Source organism: Carya illinoinensis, chromosome 3 (assembly GCF_018687715.1).
Source record: "Carya illinoinensis cultivar Pawnee chromosome 3, C.illinoinensisPawnee_v1, whole genome shotgun sequence".
NCBI classification, from domain to species: domain Eukaryota; kingdom Viridiplantae; phylum Streptophyta; class Magnoliopsida; order Fagales; family Juglandaceae; genus Carya; species Carya illinoinensis.
In genome coordinates, this window is record NC_056754.1 from 37,606,421 (window position 1) to 37,626,569 (window position 20,149).

General features: G+C 35.2%; 1 protein-coding gene across 4 annotated transcripts; it reads right to left on the reverse strand.

Moving 5' to 3' along the window:
* Positions 1–10,522: 10,522 nt before the first annotated feature.
* Positions 10,523–15,620, reverse strand: LOC122304175. Of its 4 annotated transcripts, none has more exons than XM_043116272.1 (5): positions 15,450–15,620; positions 15,261–15,353; positions 12,302–13,323; positions 10,957–12,180; positions 10,523–10,877 (listed from the first exon to the last, which is right to left on the reverse strand). In XM_043116272.1, the coding sequence occupies exons 3-5, from the start codon at positions 13,313–13,315 to the stop codon at positions 10,848–10,850; spliced, it is 2,268 nt and encodes a 755-aa protein (XP_042972206.1). In that variant the 5' UTR covers positions 13,316–13,323; positions 15,261–15,353; positions 15,450–15,620; the 3' UTR covers positions 10,523–10,847. The 4 variants fall into 4 exon arrangements, with proteins under 4 accessions (XP_042972206.1, XP_042972204.1, XP_042972205.1 ...); XM_043116270.1 differs by having other exon boundaries at positions 12,302–13,342; positions 15,450–15,619; XM_043116271.1 differs by having other exon boundaries at positions 15,261–15,620.
* Between the last annotated feature and the right edge of the window lie 4,529 nt (positions 15,621–20,149).

Below are 20,149 nucleotides of genomic sequence, written 5' to 3' on the forward strand. Positions count from 1 at the left end.
ATGTGGCAGTTTCCGTCGTGCAGGAGAGAACTTAGCAGCGATGGGTGGCTTGCGCAGTTGACTAGGTGGTGGAACGTGGGTGCTTGCTTCTTGTGGTGGCTGGGTTGAGTGGTTCAATTAGATGTGTGAGTAAGGGTGGCATTTATTACACAACCCGTTAACCCAACATGAACTCGACACGGTAAAAGTGGGTTTGGGTTTAGTCTTATTGGATTCGAGTCAAAACGGGTTGACCCCATTAAGACACGATTACTTAACGGGTCAACCCGTTTTGACCCGTTAAGAAAATTAAAATTACACTTCTACCATTCTATCTAAAAAAAAAAAACCCTAAATCCTAATATATGTCCCTCGCCACACACCTCAAACCTCATACCCAATTTCTTCAAATTCTCATTCTTCAATTTCTTCCTCTTACGTCTTGCGACTTGCAGACTCCTTCATTCTTTAATTTATTACTCTTGCGACTTGCAGAGTCTTGCTTCTTCACTCTTCCTCTTGCTCCCACAATGCCACAACACCTCACCGTTCAGCCGTTGTCGCTCAGCCATCACACAAACCCACACTCACAGTCACGGCGTCCCAACCTCCAGGCTTCTCGTCTTCCCCCCCCCCCCTCTCGCACAACGGCACGAGATGCAGGCCACTACTGGCAACTGCTACATAGCCTCCAATGCTAGCCACACTGCCACTTCCCTCTGTCCCTCATGAATCATAGCTGAGCGGAGCGACAGAGCCCTTGATAATTTTTCCTTTTCTTCTTAACTTTTCTTTGTAAGATTTATATTTGTTTGGTTCCCTATAAAACAATTGTTTGGTTCCCTAAAAAATATTCAAGATGAATTTTTGGTAGATTATTTGTAGCTGTGTTTCGCTAGATTATGTAGCAGTAGAGTTGTGTTGTGGTAGATTATATTTTCTGAAATTTGGGCTTCTCCGTTTTTATATTTGTTTGGTTTCCTAAAAAATAATTTGTTTGGTTTCTTAGAAAATATTCAAAATGATTTTTTGGTAGATTATTTAGAGTTGTGTTTTGGTAGATTATATAGCAGTCGAGCTGTGTTGTGGTAGATTAATCAGGTCAAACGGGTTAACGGGTCGTGTTCGTATCCATTAATATAAACGGGTTGAAACAGGTCATAATGGGTCGTGTCGTATCATGTCAACCTTTTGCGTAGAGTTTACTAACGGGTTATGTCGTGTCAACCCACTATCTTAATAAGTCATGTTAGGATTTAGGATTTTGACACAAAATCCTTAACGGGTCGTGTTTGGATTGACCCATTAAGTGTAATGTATATGTCTTGACATGACATAAACATGACTCGTTAACACGATTTGACATTCCTATGTGAGAGTGGCAGCAGTAGTGCATAAAGCGTATGTTTTTGGATGTGCGAGTTGTTTTTCTTCTGAAAGTGTCTTCCATTCTACAAGTATATTTTTAGGTCTTTTCCTGAGATTGGGGATGATGGTAGTAGATCTGAGATTCAAATCACATTAAGAGATCTTGTAAATTGATGTGCAAAAAGCAGGGTGTTGCCGTATAGGTTTGACCTGGTTTTATTCTATTTGGGTTGGATTGAATTGATTTGGTGCTTTAAATGAAACCATTTGGGTCTGGTCAGGTCGACACAAACCCGATTGTACTAGGTCGGATTGCAAGCCTATGTAGTACTACATAAATTGAGACTTGAGAGTGATGATACTAAGCATCATTTACAATTGATAGTCAATAATTAAAGCAATGACACTAATCAACATTACTTCTCCGCAATATCTACACAGAAAGGTGCTTCTAGATGAAAAACTAACAAACTTTCATTTGAACCTCAAAAGTAAAATTTATATTTCTCAAATGAATGTGATGAAAATATAATTTTCTGATACATGCTAATTTGTACCTAACACTAATATTATATTAATTAGCAATTTAGCATATAATATAATATAAAAAATTATATATAGTATAAAAATTATATATTTTTATATAATATAAAAATTTAAAAATATATATGCTGGTTCTGTTCGGTTCGATCCAAACCGGTTTCAAATCGACTTTGATTCTTAAAAATTGGTACCAAACTGAAATGAGTCCATCGGTTTGGTCGGTTTAACCGATTTTCTAATTGTTTTTTACACCTCTAACCCAACAGATAGCTATGAATTTACTTTTCCTCACTTTGCCCTTGAGGGAGGACAAGAACAATTCTATAGGATAATAGGAGTGGAATATTAAGTGCTTGGTTCTATAGCAGCTCTTGGAATATTATGTTTCTATCATCTTTATTTCTAGGATTGGTTTTAGTTTCAAAATAAGATTTCTATTTGTTGCAATGATTAGCATTTTGTTTTTATCATATAACTTTGTAACCCATTTTAAGGGTGTTGAATAAATGAGGGGGAAGAATAGTTACTCCCACCAAAATAGTATTCAAGATTGCAAAGGTCTTTTCAGGACTCCATTAAAAATTATAAAAGATTCAGGTTTCCTTTAAAATCCTACCAATGTTACAAACCGAGCTATGAAGGAAGAAGAGCATGAAATAAGAGAAGGAAGCTAAAGAGAGAAGGATGAAAGAGTAAAAGAGTCTCTTTGAGTAAAGAGATGGGTAAGTTGCGTGAGTCAAAGTAGGGTCTTAGTCTCAGTTCTTAGCCCTTGGATCATTCAACTAGAAGATCTAAATTAGTTTTAGTTATATTTTTAGTATTGTCATTTCTATTTTTATTATTTCCTTTGAGATGTAAAATGCCTATTGGCTTGGAACACTTTTGTTAAGGCATTTGGTTAAGTTTTGCCGTTGGGGTGAACAATATAGTGCAAGGAAGAAACACTAGTGCTTTTTATGCAAAAAGTAATATAATAGTTATTTCCTCTCTTCTCCATTTTCTTCATTCTCTTGTAACTTTTGGAGGATCTAACCCTCTAAGTGAGAAATTACTATTACAATTTCCATTGAGGTTAATAGGAGTGCTCCCAGTTAGTATCAGAGAAGTCAAACCCTTTCTCTGTAAAGCAATGGCTAAAGGAACACATCACAACCAATTGCAGGAGTTGAACGCTTTGAAGAAGAGCACTAATTCATAGTTCAAAAGTCTTGAAGCAAAGATGATGGCCATCCAGAAAGCCAATGATTCATAGTTCAAAAACCTTGAAACCAAGATATTGGTCTTGAAGAGGCAATTGGATTTAGTGGTAAACTAGCTATCCATATTAACTCTAGAGTTGCAAAAAAAGAATCATAGTCAATTGCAAGAAAATCATCTTCTGGGGTTAATATGCACACTGGGAATTCAAGGGAACAGACTAGAGAAATGCTTACCAGATATGTGAAGGTGGATTCTCCAGCCTTCCACGGGGAGGATCCTAGTGCCTTTCTCTACAAGGTAAATCACATCTTTGCCTTCCACAATACCTTACCACAACATAGGTTGAGGCTTGCCTCCTTCCACATGGAGGGCAAGACATTAGTATGGTTTCAAAATATGGAGGCAATGTGGTTGTTCACTAATTGGGAGTCATTTGTTAAGGCCTTGTTAGTAAATTTTGGACCTAGTGCATATAATGATTCCATGGAATCATTGGCTATGTTAAGGCAAGCAGGGACTATAGAGGAGTACAAGGAAAACTTTGAGAACCTGTTGAATATATTAAGGGGCCTATCTGAAGCAAACAAACTGAGCTACTTCTTGAGTGGGCGCAGAGATGATATTTGCCTTCTGGTTAGGATGTTTAACACCCCCCCCCCCCCCCAAAAAAAACCTGATGATTGCATATAGGCTTGCCAAAATATATGAAGAAAAATTTAACTTCACTAGAAAATACTATAAGGGACCCTTGGCACCTTATAATGAACCAGGGTTATTAAGGAACCCACTTGGCTTGTCTATGGAGAATAACAAGAGCTCACTTAAAACCCAAATATCCATTCAAAAGATCAACCAACATCAAATGAAAGATAGGAGGGAGAAGCAGTTGTGTTACTATTGTGACTCCAAGTGGAACCTGAGTCACAAGTTCAAAAACCTAGGCTATACATTCTGGAAGAGGTGTTGGAATATACTGAAGAGAAAGGAGGGGGGAGGGGGTGGGACATAGAATCAAGAACCTATTGTGGAGTCCTTAGACTTTATCTTCATACATGCTAATCCAAAAATCTCATTACATGCCATCATTGGCTCACTTAATCCTCAGACTATAAGGGTAAAAGGGAAGGTGAGATCCCAATGAGCCATTATTTTAAACGACACTGACAGCACACGAAATTTTCTAGACCCATCTATATCAAAAAGGGGTAGCTGCCAATTAATCACGAGAAGAGATTTGAGTCAAGGTGGCTAATGTGGAGCAATTGTTGAGTGAAGAGAAACGTGTGTACCAAATTTAATATTCAGGGGGTGAATTCTGTGGATGAGATGCATGTTCTAGTGTTGGTTGGTTGTGACATGGTGTGGAGCATACAGTCGCTGGGGAGCTTGGGTTCCATTCTTTGGAACTTTGAAAATCCACCATGCACTTCAATTACCAAAATGAAGAGGTTGAAATAAAGGGTTGGCAGCTTCCCAGCTAATTGAGGAGGGTTTCATAAATAAATTCTACAAGCTTGAGGCTAAGGGAGTGGTCTCACAACTGATTGAAGAACTGGTGTTGATTGAAGAAGAAGAAGAGGCAGTGTGACCAATACAACAGTTGTTGGGCACCTATGGTGATGTGTTTGAGGAACATAAGTGGCTACCTCCCCATAGGTCCCATGACCACTCAATTAACTTACCAACTTATTCTAAACCTTTTTTAATGAGGCCCTATCGCTTCCCCTACTTCCAAAAGGATGAGAACGAGAAGATAGTCAAAGAACTCTTAGCTTCATGGGTCATTCAACCAACCAGAGTTCTTATTCCTCACCTATACTACTAGTTAGAAAAGCATATGGGACATGACGCCTATGTGTGGAATGTCGGGCCCTCAATCAAGTCACAATTAAGAATAAGTTTTCTATCCCTATAGTGGAGGAACTCATGGATGAACTACACGGGTCAATGGTTTTTCAAAGCTAGATCTCAGGTCTGGTTACCACTATATTCATGTCAAACCAAATGATGTCCACAAAACAGCTTTTAGAACACAGGAGGGCCACTACAAGTCCTTAATTATGCCCTTTAGGCTAACTAATGCTCTCTCAACGTTCCAAAACCTCATGAATGCAATGTTTAAGCCCGTTCTCAGAAAATTCATTTTGGTCCTTTTTTATGACATCCTAGTGTACAGCAAGAGTGAGAAGGAGCATGTTGAGCACTTACAAATTGCTTTGGAGACCCTCAAAGCAGCTCTTTTCCAAACTCTCCAATTGTAAGTTTGGCTGTAGTGAAATCATTTATTTGGGGCACTTGATTTCTTCCTTGGGGGTTAGGGTAAACTCAAAAAGTTGCAATCAATGTTTCAGTGGTAACTCACTTAAGGGGCCGAGAGGATTTGTTAGAATAACAGGATATTACATGAGGTTTATAAAGGGGTATAGTGGCATAGCAGCCATAGTTTTAAATTCCATTTTGTTCTAGTGTAGTATCCAGTACACTATACTTGCTCGTTCCGTTTCGCTCTAAATTTCGACCTGTTCCGATCCATTTTAGCTATTCCAGTCAAATTCAAGTCATTCTGACTGGAATTGGTATTCTGGGCCCTATTCTGTTTTGGACTGTTTTTGTAATTTTCTTATACTTGGATAACATTTTCATAAATTTTCCAGATGGTATTTAATTAATTCTAGAATATAAAATATATTTATATAATTTTTATTTTTTTTTAACGTTAAATATCTCCCCTCATTCTCTTTTTTTAAATATCATTATTTTTAATAATTTCTCTATCCTCTTTTTTTTTTTCTTTATTTTTATGTCTCAACTCAAGTTTGTGATTTTTTCAACATGTATTCATTTTATAAATCTCAAATTCTTCCATATATATATATATATATATATACACACACACACATATACATGATACACACTTACACATATATGTATTTATTCTATTAGTTGTTAGTTTATACATATAAATATTTATATAGTTAATCCCAAAACAGTACACTAGAATTCACCTATACTATAATATTCCCAACACTTAAACTGGAATGATCACCGGAACGAAATTTAAAACATTGATAGTAGCACCCATCACCTACGTGCTCAAGAAGAATAACTTTGAATGGATAGCTAAAACAAAACTAGCTTTTGAGAAGTTAAAAGAGGCAGTTACACAACCTCTAGTCTTGGCCCTACTAGATTTCACACAACCCTTCACCATAGAGTGTGATGCCTCGTAAGTGGAAGTGGGGGCAATGCTTATGGAGAGAGGTAGGCCAATTACCTTTTTAGTCAAATGTTGAATGGAAGATCACCACAGCTCTCCACTTATGAAAAAGAACTATTTGCCCTAGTGTCAGCAGTTCACAAGTGGTGCCCCCATCTACTGGATTATGACTTTATAGTAGAGTACAAGAAGAAAATTGAATGGTTGATGCTCTCTCCAGGAAGGCAAATCATGAAGAAGCAACCCTATGTTTGATTTCCTTCCCATCTGTAGATTGGATTAAGGAACTTAAGAATGCCTATGCTAATGACCTCCTGATGCAGGAACTCTTAACTAACTCAGCAAGTAACACTTTACACCCCCCCCCCAACCATATCTCTCAGGATGGCCTCTTGTTTTACAGAAAGAGATTGTATCCCCCAAAATGAGACCTTTAAGGCCAAACTATTGGAACCGGTACATGGTAGCCCTTGGGAGGACATGCAAGGTATGGCAAGACTATGCATAGAACAATACATGAATTTTTTTGGCCAAGCCTTAAGGCAAATATTCAGAAGTTCATAAGAGAGCATGACATGTGCTAGAGGGTGAAGGGTGAAAACAATTTCCCAAGGGGATTGCTCCAACCCTTACTAATTCCCTCTCAACCATGGTCTCACATCACTATGGATTTCATAAAAGACCTTCCCCTTTCACAGGGATGCAGCAACCTCCAGGTAGTAGTGGACCGCCTCACCAAATACAGTCACTTTACTTCCCTTGCCCACCCATTCACAGCTAAGACCATAGTCCAACTATTCCTTAAACATGTTTTCAAACTCCATGGCCTTCCCCTCTCTATAATCTCAAACCATAAGTACCCCACATTTACTAGAAATTTCTGGCAAGTGTTTTTTAAATTGCAAGGGGTACAAATAGCTTTCACTACTACCTACTACCCTCAATCCAATGGCCAATCAAAAGCAGTCAACAAAATTTTAGAAAATTCCCTTGAGTGCTTTGCTAGAGATTGACCAAAAGACTAGTCAAAGTGGGTTCTATTGGCAAAGTGGTGGTACAACACCAAGCTCCATGCCTAAACAAAATTGCCCCCATTTGAGGCACTATATGGCTATGCATCTCCTCGCCTCGTCAATTATATCCCTAGGACATTAAAAGTAGAGTCAATTGAGGAAGGGCTCAAATCAAGAGATCAAATTTTGCTGTTAAAACACAATCTCCACCGGGCAAAAGATAGGATGAAAAAGTATGCAGATTTAAAGAGGAAAGAAAGATAGTTTTTCGTGGGGGACTAGGTTTACCTGCGATTGCAACCATACAAGCAAGTCTTGGTGACACACAAAAGGGACTCAAAACTAGCATCGAGGTACTACCAACCTTCCAAGTGTTGTAGTGGATAGGAACAGTGGCCTACCTCCTAGATCTACCCCCTCGGCCAAGATCCACGCCACTTTTCATGTCTCCCAGTTGAAGAAGAAATTAAGAGAAAATGTTACACATTTATCTTCCTTATTGCAGGTAGATTCAAAAGGAGCCCTCAAACTAGAGCTGGAGGAAACTATAGCCCGTCGCATGGTTAAAAGCCATATTAGACCCATGGTGGAACTGCTTATTTGATGGCAAGGACAATGGCAAGAAGATGTCACTCGGGAACCATATACAAGCTTGAGAAACTCTTATCGTCACCTTGTGGGAAAAATGTTCTAATAGGGAGAGCATTGTTACAAACCGAGATATGAAGGAATGAGAGCACGAGATAGGAGATGGAAGCTAAGGAGAGATGAAAGAGTAAAGGAGTTTGTCTAAGTAAAGAGATGGATAAGTTGCATGAGTTAGGGTAGGGTCTTAGTCTTAGTTCTCAGTCATTGGATCGTTCAGCTAAGGAGCACTGGAAGGAGAATAGTGGGTAGAAGATTTCAATTACTTTTAGTTATATTTTTACAATTGTCATTTCTATTTCTACTATTTCCTTTGAGTTGTAAAACGCCTTTTGGCTGGAACCACAATTGTTAAAACATTTAATTAATTGTTTCGGTAAGGAAGGAAGGCCAAAGAGGAAATGGGTGAGTTGGGAATTAGTTTGCAAGCCCGAGGATGAAGGAGGTGTGTGGCTGAGAAATAGTGTGGATGTTTATAGCTCACTTCAATCCAAATTTGCTTGGAGGTTCCTCTCGCAGGATACCTTATGGTCTCGGTTTTTTAAAGCCAAGTATGTTAAGAATCAACATATTTCTCTTGTGGACTCGTCCAAAGGCTCTAGGTTTTGGAAATTTCTTATTAAAGCAGTTCCTTTTGTTATTGATAAATCTGTCTGGCATGTGAAAGAAGGGAACTTATCCTTTTGGCATGATTAATGGCTGCATTCAGGCCTTATATGTCAAGATGTACAGATTTCTGATTTTTCTCTCTTAAAAATAAAAGAGTGCATGGTTGAGCATAGTTGGGATGTAGATTTGGTTGTCCAGCTAGTGGGTCAGGAGGCTGCTGATGATATATTATCTCGGGTTGGTGGCACTAAACCAGGGACGGATTTTTTAATATGGCTTGGTAGTAAGGATGGGAGATTTTCAACAAGAAGTGCTTGGGATTGGCTCCGTATTTCGGTTCCGAAGCATCCATGAACGGAATAGAATTGGCACTCAGCTTGCCAAAGAAATTCTAGTTGTCTTGTGGAAGGTGATGACCAATAGCCTAAGTGTGGACGAACGAATTAGGCGTATTGGAATACCTTAGTCTCTAAATGTGAATGTTGTCTGGAGGGAGGTTTTGAAGACCTGAATCATGTACTTTATAGTAGCAAGGTTGCGGCTAAACTATGACATTTGTGCTCTAGTTCTTAGGTATCCCCTATGTGGCTAATTGGTCTTGGTTGATTACTGTTGAAGTTTGGTTTCGACGAACAAAGAAGTCTTCAAAGGTTGGTAATTTGATTGGTTTGGTTCCATGTATTTTAATTTGGCATCTATGGATGTGGTGAAGGTGTTCGGCACGTATGGAGGGCAAAAATGATTGTTTTGATGTTTTGTGGAGAAAGGTTAAATATTAGCTCTATTGAGTTGGTTTGCGACTTAGGGAGTCAGGAATTTTGCATCATCGTGACCAAGTAATTCTAGAAGATTTAAATTTGCCGACTGTAGCTCTTTCGACTAGAAAGATTTTTGCAATTTCTTGGGAGAAGCCAAAGGTGGGCTGGTTTAAATTAAATATGGATGTGAGTAGTTTGGAAAATCCGGGAGAGTCGAGTGCTGGTTGTTCCTTTTTCTGAATATATTGGAGTTGGCTCAAATAATAAAGCCGAACTGTTGGGGGTTCTATTTGGATTGTGAATATGCAAGGCTATGGGTTTGGGTAATATTGTGGTTGAACTTGACTCATCTCTCATTGTGAATTGGCTAGAGCAAGGCAGCTATCGGGTTTGGTACTTGGAGGATTTTTGGGAGGAAATAATTTTGCTCATCAAAGGCCTGAATATTCAATTTCAACATGTATTTAGAGAGGAAAACAAAGCTACGGATTGACTTGCTAAAGATGGTAGTGCTGGAATCATGCGGGATTATAGACCGAATAACATCCCAAGGGAGCTCAAAGGGATTTTACGTATAGATAAATGTAGTTTACCATGCATAAGAATGAGGTAAAATGTGTAAGCTAGAGCGTATTTGGTTATGGATGTTCACTGGGACGTCATGATCACGTCGCTTGGTTTATGAACGTTAACTACGCTCAACATGCTTTGATGTGGAGGTTATTTGGTTCGTTCATTATTCTTTGTATTGTTCAAGTGAGTATTTGTCTTGTTGTTTCCTTTGGTTTTTGGTGTTTTTTTTTTTCTGAGTTTGGTTTTTGATTCAAGGGATGGTTTGTTTTGATTATTTGTAAATCTTGTGGATCGTGGATGTTGTCATGGTATTCCTTCGCCATAAGTGAGGCTTTTTCTAATAAAAATGGGCTAGAATCACTCTTGGACATGTGATTTCATCTTTTCTAAAAAAAAAAAAAAACACTAGTGTTTTTTATGCAAAAAATAATATTACAATTATTTCCTCTCTTCTCCATCTTCTTCATCCTCTCGTAAATTCCAGAAATTACTACTACAATTTCCATTGAGGTTAACAGGGTTTTTAGGACTCACTTAAAACATTCTCAAAGGTCCAGGTTTCCTCTAAAATCCTACCATTTTGCCAATTTGTTACACGCAGGCACGTGAGAATCTCCTTTGATGAAAAATAGAGACATTCATCTCTTTATTTCCGTAGAAAATTATAGGAACAAACTTTTGTATAAGTTCAACAAATGGTTTAGATTTACGAGAGCAGCAAGTTGAAGTTTCTTATCACAGGAAGAAATGGGGATGTTGATTTACAGTTATGCGATCATTATATACTGACTTCCGAGTATAGGAACCAAAAAGGGAACACCTAGTAAAGAGGAAACTAAATGACCAGTAAAAGAAATAACTTTGATAATCCTCAACACCATCAAAGGACGTACATTCCAGTCAAATGTATGGATGCATGGACCAGATAAGGCTTCCAATTTTTTAAGCTTCAGGTATAGTTGCCAGTAATTCCTGGTAAAAATAGTCATGTAAGCATAACATCTCCACATCTGTAGATACAAACAATGAATGCAAAGAGTTATGAGATTACCTCAGAGAACCGCAAATGCCCAATGTGTGTGTTGGAAGTTTTAACAAGTCTTTCCCAGTTGGAATCAAGAGAGGTTGTCTTGGAAGCTTGGTTTCTAGTACTAATGCACATGGCAAGAGAAGAGCTTGAAGGTAAATTCCTTGAGGAAAGGGTAGGCAGAGTGCGCTTTAGCCAAGACTCAGACGGAGATTTTGGTAAAGGTGGGCCAAGAGGAAGGCATGGATAACTGCCGTGAGAACTTTCTTGTTCACCTGATCTCTTTGGCCGTTGGCTTTCTAAATTAATTTTCTCACCCACTTTTGAGCATGCAAATGTGACAGAATCCTGAGTAAGGCCAGCCGAACTTACTCGAGTACAAGATTTCTTAGGCTGTCGGTTTTCTGAACTAATCTTCCAACTGTCAGCCACTTTCGAACTTGTCAGTGTAACATAATCCCGAGTAAGGCCATGAGGTCCTTCAGGATCAACTGATTTTACTGGCTGCTGGCTGTGTAAATCAACTTCCTTAGTATCAACCACTTTTGGTCTGATCAATGTAGCAGAATCCAGATTAAGATCCTGAGACTGTTTGGAATCATTCATCATTTCCATTTGCATATCAGGATTGTATATGTCAGAACAAGACAGAAAAAAGGCATCAAAAGAATCTGAACTTTCAGGTTGCACTTCTGCTTTTTCATCACCAACACCAAAGTGCTTGAAATCTTGAGGCAAAGGATCTCCGCAAGAACTTTTTTCCATTCCACTACTTTTTCCAATTATCCCAAAATTATCCTCTCCGTTATCAGATAAGCCCCGCATATTTGGAAAACTAGAATTTGAATTTCGAGATTTGACTATATGTACAGAGTCAACATAGACTGTTTTCTCTACTGGGCTTGTAGAACCTGATTCCCATTTGGTACTCTCATTGACCAATAACTCTCGAAAATTGGTTTGGCTTTTTCTGTGCAAATCTGACCCATTCACCCTGGAATTCTTAGTTTCTTCAGAAAGACCAAGAAAACCTTTTTCTTCATGGAGAGATAGGAAAGATTCATTCTGGAAGTTCGACATGCCATTACCCTGAAAACGCTTGTTCAGAGGTGATTCATACAGTTCCTTACAGTCACTTTTATGAGCGGTTTGATTGGATTCACTTTTCACTGCAGTCTTATTTTCATGCAACTCATCTGTTCGACATCCACCTAGCAATCTTTGCTCATGTGCACCATCCTCAGCATGCTATGGAAATTATAAAAATAACAATAAAAAAAAAAAAGTAGGTATCAATGTCAAAAAATGAATTTACACCAGACAATAACAACACGAGAAACAAAACAAGTAGATAGGGATAACATAATACCTCCTTTTCTGAGTCACTGCAAGAACCAGCATATGAAGGTTTTGCCTTCACCGTACGGACTGAAGAAATGGGTACCCTTCTCTGCATGCTCATCCCCGGTACAGGATTTAGAAGGCAAAAGGAACTTTTTAAGCAAAACCTAGGAAATAAGCCACAAACTCTAGCTGATGAAATTTCAGATCCATCATAATTATAAGCTTCATCTTCACTGTCTTCCACACCTATATCATGGGATTGACATGGCACAACATTTGGTTTATTCTCATTATGTGGAGCACGTTTATCCCTAGCCACTGCCTTCTCTACCTGTCTCAGTTGTTCTTGTAGAACAGGTTGCTTCCAAGTAGCATGTTGGGGTGTTTCAGAAGCCATTGCCTTTGCTGCAGGCAAGAAGCGACCAATCATGAAATCCCGAGTTTCTGGATCCATCGAGAACGTTCCAGATGGTTTGACATCTTGACTATCCAAGCTGCTCAACCCACTAATGCTGCAGTTCATTAAAAATGATTCTGTCCTAGAAATTGTGTCAAGGGCATCCATATAGGCGTCATCACCTTGCTCTGAACCCTCCACCTCTATCTTCTCTTTGGAGCTTTCATATCTGGTCACATTTTTATCAAAAGATGAAACACATTGAGACCTGGAAAGGACACTTTCTGTTTTGGACTGAGTAATAGTTGTTGGTTTAGAACCTTCAGCAAAATCCTGCTGTTTGATGATTGAAACCCTCCCAGGTGGAAGCTTTGGAGCAATAGGAGGCCTTTCGAGACCAACAGTTAGTGCTTTCCTTTCATTCTTGGGTCGTCCTGGGGTTTTCTCCCAGACAAAAGGAACAGTTCCTGGGTTCCTCACCGGACCTGATTTTAGCTCTGACTTGTAAAAAGGAAGGGGAGGTACTTTAGGTGATGAATTATCAGTTGTCCTTTTGTTTTCAGATTGTGTGGATACCGCTGTTGATGTAACCCTCCTCACAGATAAAATTGGCTGATAAAAATCCAATTTCTTGTCTTCCATCAGATTCCCTAAATTATGTATTAGTTTCTGCAAATATCAGCATCAGATCAAACTGCAGCTATACTAAGCAAGACTCCGGGACAAGAGGCACATCATGGGAATATATATTATTCACATAAGTACAAGTCTCAGTTCTATCCACCATCATATAAATAAATAAAAGATTAAAAGGAAAAGAAACCATAATGCAATCTACACTGCTCATGTTACACAGTAGCATAAAAAGGAACCTTATGAAACTCAGCTCAATTTTGTTGACACCAACAAGGGTGTAGGCTTGGTTGCAGAGGGGCTTACTCTTATGTGGTTTGGTGGATGAGAGGTCACGTGTTCGAGTCTCCATGAGCCTCATGCCCACTTTCTCTGCTCAGTGGCTGAGTACCACTTTGCCCTTGTGGAGTTGGGGTCAAGTTATGTCTCAAGTCCGTCTTGAGGGAGCATTTATAGCTCCATGCCATCTAGGGGCTCAATAATGGGTTAGAGTGATACAATGCTCATGCCCAAAGAGAGGATACCAACCTCTAGTCTCCCCCCTCTACTCTTTGCTTGCCGATTTAAAAATGACATTTTGTTAATAAAAGATTGTGAAAATCTTATCTGGGCATCAGTTCAGTTGAATAAACATCTGACAAACTGTGGAGTATTGTTTAGAAGCTTTCTATGAGCATCTAGCTTAAGTTCAAACTTCTGAAAAGTAATACAGCATTTGTGACTTCTTTTTGGAAACTGAATTTATGGTTTTTTTTCATAACAGTTGAGGTGAGTAGATTTTCCCTTTCCACAACATACTTGAGTATCTTTTAAATGTAATTTGAGGATATTATATATTATATATATAGGTAAGTTACCCACATTCCTAGGGAGTCCTGAATGCCAGAAGTAATGCTCCACCCTATTCTTAAAGGGCGTGCGGTGAAGGATACCAATTTTCCCCAAAGGGATTTTCTTTTCCAGGCATTAAAAAGACATTACAATTTGACAGATAACAAAACGCAAGTAATTTCACTGTTTGCAGCGAGTTGTTCCATCTAGAAAAAACTAACAAACCAGAAACTGCTAACTCCATTCTCCATGTACATGGTGATTCTAACAAAGAAAAACCTATGGGGAAACCGGGGATTGTATTTGTGACTAATGTTTTCTTTGACCTCAAAATCAGAAGCTGAATGGCCTTCAAGCCCTGTTTCACAACTATGATTAAGAAGAAAATGAGATTCAATTAAAATAAAACTGACTTTTTATCATTTGGGACAAATACACAGGAAGCTTAATACAACAACACCAATTCAACTCTTTTTTCTTTGTGAGATTCTATTTTATCAGCAACCAAACGTATTAATAAGTGATACAAAAGAAATGGATCCTTCTATTTGGAGACAATAAGGGAATTGGGAGTACAACTATTTTTTTTAACAAGAAAAAGAAAAGAAATTGATCAAATCAGCAGCGTTGTTGACTATCTACCAATGAAAAATCAAGAAAAAACAACCAATTCAAAAAAAAAAAAAAATTAAAATAAAGAAAAGGCTAAAGCAAATCAAATTCCAACATTATGTTGAAACTTTTGAATCCCATATCAATATTAATGGCAATGACTTCAGAATCCTCTACTCAACACCGCCAATTTTTTCCAAAATATAATCTCATCGAGAAAATGGAAAAAGAGAAAAGAAAGAAGATGAAGTAGACGAAGCGAAAAAAAAAAAATGCTTTGTTTGAAGCCAATACAGTCAAGAAATGTTTAAGAACACTTGAACATCAAACCCAAACTCCTCGTCACCAAGAAAATGAAACACGTAGCAAAGAAACGATATTATTTGTTTGCATTTCGTTTTGTGAAACTTGATAAACAATCCTTCATACATAACCATCCAACACTAAGCAATTGAGCCAAAGAAACATTACTAGCACAGAGAGATATGCTTTAGAGAGAGAGAGAGAGAACCTGTAGGAAATAGCCGATCCTAGAAACCAGGTCGGCCAGCTTCTTGAGAAGTGCAAACTTTTCTTGGAAGGTGCAAATGAAAGCTCTAAAACTCTGAGAGAGAGAGAGAGAGAGATTATTGTATATCACACTGTAAATCCAAAAATCACTCTAAAAGGGAGAGAGATTATTTCATTATTCATATCATACCCAGGAAATCTAAAGAAAACTGAGGGAGAGGGAGAAAGAGAGAGAGGATAAACTAGTTTGTACGCATGTTTTTTTTTTTCTTATTAACATGGTTGCAGAGGAGAGAACAGAGCTTTTTCGCTATATTATGATGCTATAATAATAAAGGAGACTTTTTTAAATGTATGGGGGGAAACGATACGTTGCTTTTGTTTAATGCTTTGTAGCTTCTTTTCTTTCGGATCATGTGAAGGAAAGCGTTTTTTATAAAAGATAACCCCAAAAAACAATGAGCCCACAAAGCCACAGTCATTTATCATTGATGGGGAACCTGAATAGGACATTAGAAACACGAGAAGACTCCCATCTTTCTTCCCATTAAATTATGAACATCTCATATTATTTGATAATTATGAACCCTACGGGTTGGCTCGCCTTGACTTGGGAGTATCTCCCCCGTATCTAAATTTCAAATATGCTGGAGTACAAATAATTTTTATGACCTATTAGGCAGAGATTTTTTCTTTCAATTATCCTAAGTGCATTTGCAAGAAATTCTTTGTTAAGAACCTGTGTACCATTGAGATTAGTCAAGACGTTATTTTTAGACATTTGGTGCTAATAAAAAAATATTATTTGATAATCATATATTGCTGATAATAATTTTTTGCAGTTTTTTTTATCAAATTTATGATTTAGCTTAGAATATAGATAAATATATCAAATAAATTTTATGATATTTTTATATTTCACATATTAAATATTTTTTTTTCTATTGTAAGGTAGGATTGTACTTTTCTCAGTGCTCAATTATTTTTTGATTAGGGTTTGATAAGGGTAGTATTATGAATTATTTTTTTATTCAATTTCGAAATTGTTACACCTCTCTAATAAAATATTTTATTTTCTAATTTAAATTAAATTTGATAGGTTTGGATTAAAAAATAAATACAGAAATGATACAATGCTGCCGACATTGTACCGCTCCATTGTACCACTAATCATTTTAATTTTTTTTAACTTTTTTATTTAATAATTAAAGAATTGATTTTTAATGTATTGAAGAATTTTTTTATTTTTAAAATATATTTAAATTTATTTAAAAAATTTGAAACAAAAACAAATATGGAAAAATCTAATTGTAAATATAATTATGTACTAATTTATATACTAATCTAATGTGATTGGTTAAAAAATAGATTTTATTAAAAATAATGTAAATTTAAATGTTGAATATGAAAAAATTAGTATTAGTACACAGATTAATACACAATTTTACATGTATATAATAAAACTCAACAAATATATTAAGCAGGACACCCAACGGTCATTACAAACAACAGCCTAACACTACTCAAATATATAACATTCTTTTATAAAAACTCTTACAAACAACAGCCTAAACCCTATATTATTTTCGTAAACAAAAAAAAAAAAAAAAGATGTAGAACACAAACCAAGTGGGGTACGGGAATATATAAAACGACAATATAATAAGATATTTCAGAAAGTGACAATTTTGACAAATGACAAGTGAACGGTCAGAATCACATCTAAGAGCAAATTTTTAAAATGAAGAAATATAAAAATATTTCTTGTCTACCATCCAATAAAATCACCCCTAAATTAATAATTTTGACAACCATCCCTTAAATTATCAAAAAAATTATAATGTATCCTTCTCTAAAAGTTTTGAGACATCGGTGACATGTTTTTTTTTTTTTTTCTTTATAAGAATACTGCTATATTTATAAAAATATATATATAAATAATTTTATAAATTAACATAATTTTATCTAATTTATTAAATCTATTTTATAATAAAAATAATTTTATAATCTGACGAACTACATCAAATAACATCATTTTTCTTTATGAATAAAGTATTTCCATCTGAATAAACCGGTTGTGTCCCCCACTAAAAATAGAGAAATGATATTTGCAGTCGTGGTTGTGTAAACGGCTTGCAGTCGCTTTGAAAAAAATGAATTAATATGGTACCCATATAAAAAAAAAAAAACTAACTTTTTAATCATGGATCTCACTCTTTTTTAAAACGATTGCGCGGCGTTTACAATTCTATGACTGTATATAGCATTGCTCTTAAAAATATTTAACAAACCCGCTGCCTTCCACTTTAACAAAATAATCGATCTCTTTTAATTTTTAGTTGGGTATTCAAATTTCCTATTTGCCCTTATTCGGTTATAGTTATCTAATGTGGATTCTAAACTAATACTCAATACCCGTAACAGGGTTTCATATTATTAAATATATATATATATATATATATCTCTTATAGATAAAACAACGTGATTTTGTGATTATAGTCATCTTCTTTAAATCGGTTTTTTGATAAATCTAGATATTTGATTACTAATTGGATAATTGAATACCCAGATTTTTATAGTGAGATATTCATTAGGATTATAATTGGATTAATCAGGACCCGTGCTCGAATAGTTGAATGCATTATAAATTTGGATATAAAAAATATTTTAACTCATCTTATCTCATCTAATCATTACAATATTTTTAAATTTTTACATAAAATATATTAAATAATTTAACTTTTTTAATTTTAAAATAAAAATTATATTTTAATAATATTTTATTTATTTTTATGTTAAATTATCTTATATCAACTCACTATTTAAATCTATCCATCTGAATACAAATTTAGGTACTGTCAAATCTACATCTAAATTTATGCTTCAAATATTTTAACAAGTACATGTTTAAAAAATACAATGGATGAATAAAAAAACTCTAGTTAGAAGTATAATTGTATACTCATTTAATATGCTTAATTAAAAAATAAATTTTATTAAAAATTATATTAATTTAAATTTTAAATATAAATAAATTAATATTAATACATAAATTAATTTACTGTTACTTAACAAAATTTGAATGAATAACCTTACAAATAGTTTCGACCCAACTAAAAAAGAATAGATTCCCTCCCTATTAAAGAGGAAGTGACATCATCGAATAGTTAAGTAGCGTGGTTACCGATTGTACTTTTTTTTTTTTTTTTTAAAATAAAAAAAAAAACCTTTAAAAAGTAATGATAGAGCAAGCAATCCACCCCCCTTCAAAAATTCATTTAAAGGTCGTCAGTCATAAATACTCAATTTTGAATAGCTGGCATGCAAGCGACAGCAATTCATGCAGTGGCGGCATACCCACGTGTTTCCCATATTCAAGTCAATTCAAATCATGCTGCATCTTCCTTTTCTTTTCTCTATTTTCTTTTTCTTCTTAAGCCATAAATGCATCCTCGTTGATGAATGAGGATAGTTATCCCTACGTTTTTTTAAAGATCAAGACTTTGTTTAGATATAGAGGTGATTTTAAATGATTTGTAAATGATAATGATTTATTATTTAAATAATTTATTATTTTATTTTTAAAAAATTTTACTTATTATTTTCATATATTATATAGTATTTTTTTTAATTAAATGTATAGTATATGAATTATAAGGAGAAGAATTTAATTAATTTTAAAAAAATAAAAGAATAAATTTTAAAAAAATAAATAGAAGTTGTAATATATAGAAATAATGAATAACAGAACTATATTTTTACCTATTGATGGCTACAAAAGGTTGTGTGTAGTGTTGTTAAGGGTAGATATGGCCTATAAAATACTTCTCTCAATTCCTAAAATTTTGAAGGAAGAAACTGATGGCTTTGAAAATTGAAATAAATGGGCCGGCTTGAGACATACTTGGTTTGAGAAAAGCTCATCATAGCCATGGAGAATATGAGAAAAGCAATCGATACCAATTGTTATCATCACTATAAGAAATTTAATTTTTAGAAATGAAATTTATTAGGAACGAAATAAAAATATTTTTCAGAAACAAAATTTAAATTTTAATTCAAAATATGGAGTACCTTATAAATCCGTTCGAACTAATACATATTAGTTCGAACCGGAGATTCTAGGACGAATTAGATCGTCTCCAAAAATCTTAACCGTTCGAACTAATAAAATTTAATTCGAACAGATAATTAATCTATTCGAATGTAAAATAATTGGTTCGAATGAGTATTACCTTGTTCGAACGCTATTATTTAATTGAAAAGATATATTATTAAAATTATAATAATACATATTTTTTATATTAAAAAATATAAAAAAATATGTAATAATTAATTTAAAAACATTTTAGTTAAATAAATATTATTTTAAAGATATTGTCCTTTTTTTAATTATCGTGAACATTAAGTGTAATGAGAAGAAAATATAATTAATAATAAAGAGGCTAGAAAATACTAAAAATAAAAATCATACATTAATTACATCCCAAAAAGAGTTAGACGTTCTATACAACATAAAAATAGTAAAATAATAACTAACAATATCTATTTATTAAGTAAATCAAAATCCTCATGTAAGGTATGTAAGCATCCTTCCAGGTCCTTTAACTTTTCCATGATGGGCTGAATGAATTCCCTCAATATAAATAACAATAAGGGCTGCCAAATATTATCTTTAGCTTGAATGATTAAAATTCAATTCGAATGACCGAAAATTTCATTCGAATGACGTTAAAGTCCATTCGAATGAACTTCTATTCCATTCGAATGACAATAAATTCCATTCGAATGGTCTTGAATTTCATTCGAATGGACTTTAGGCTCATTCGAACGGAACTAAGTCAAACAAACATGGTTGAGTCGACTCAGTCCCGAATCTACAAACTAGTT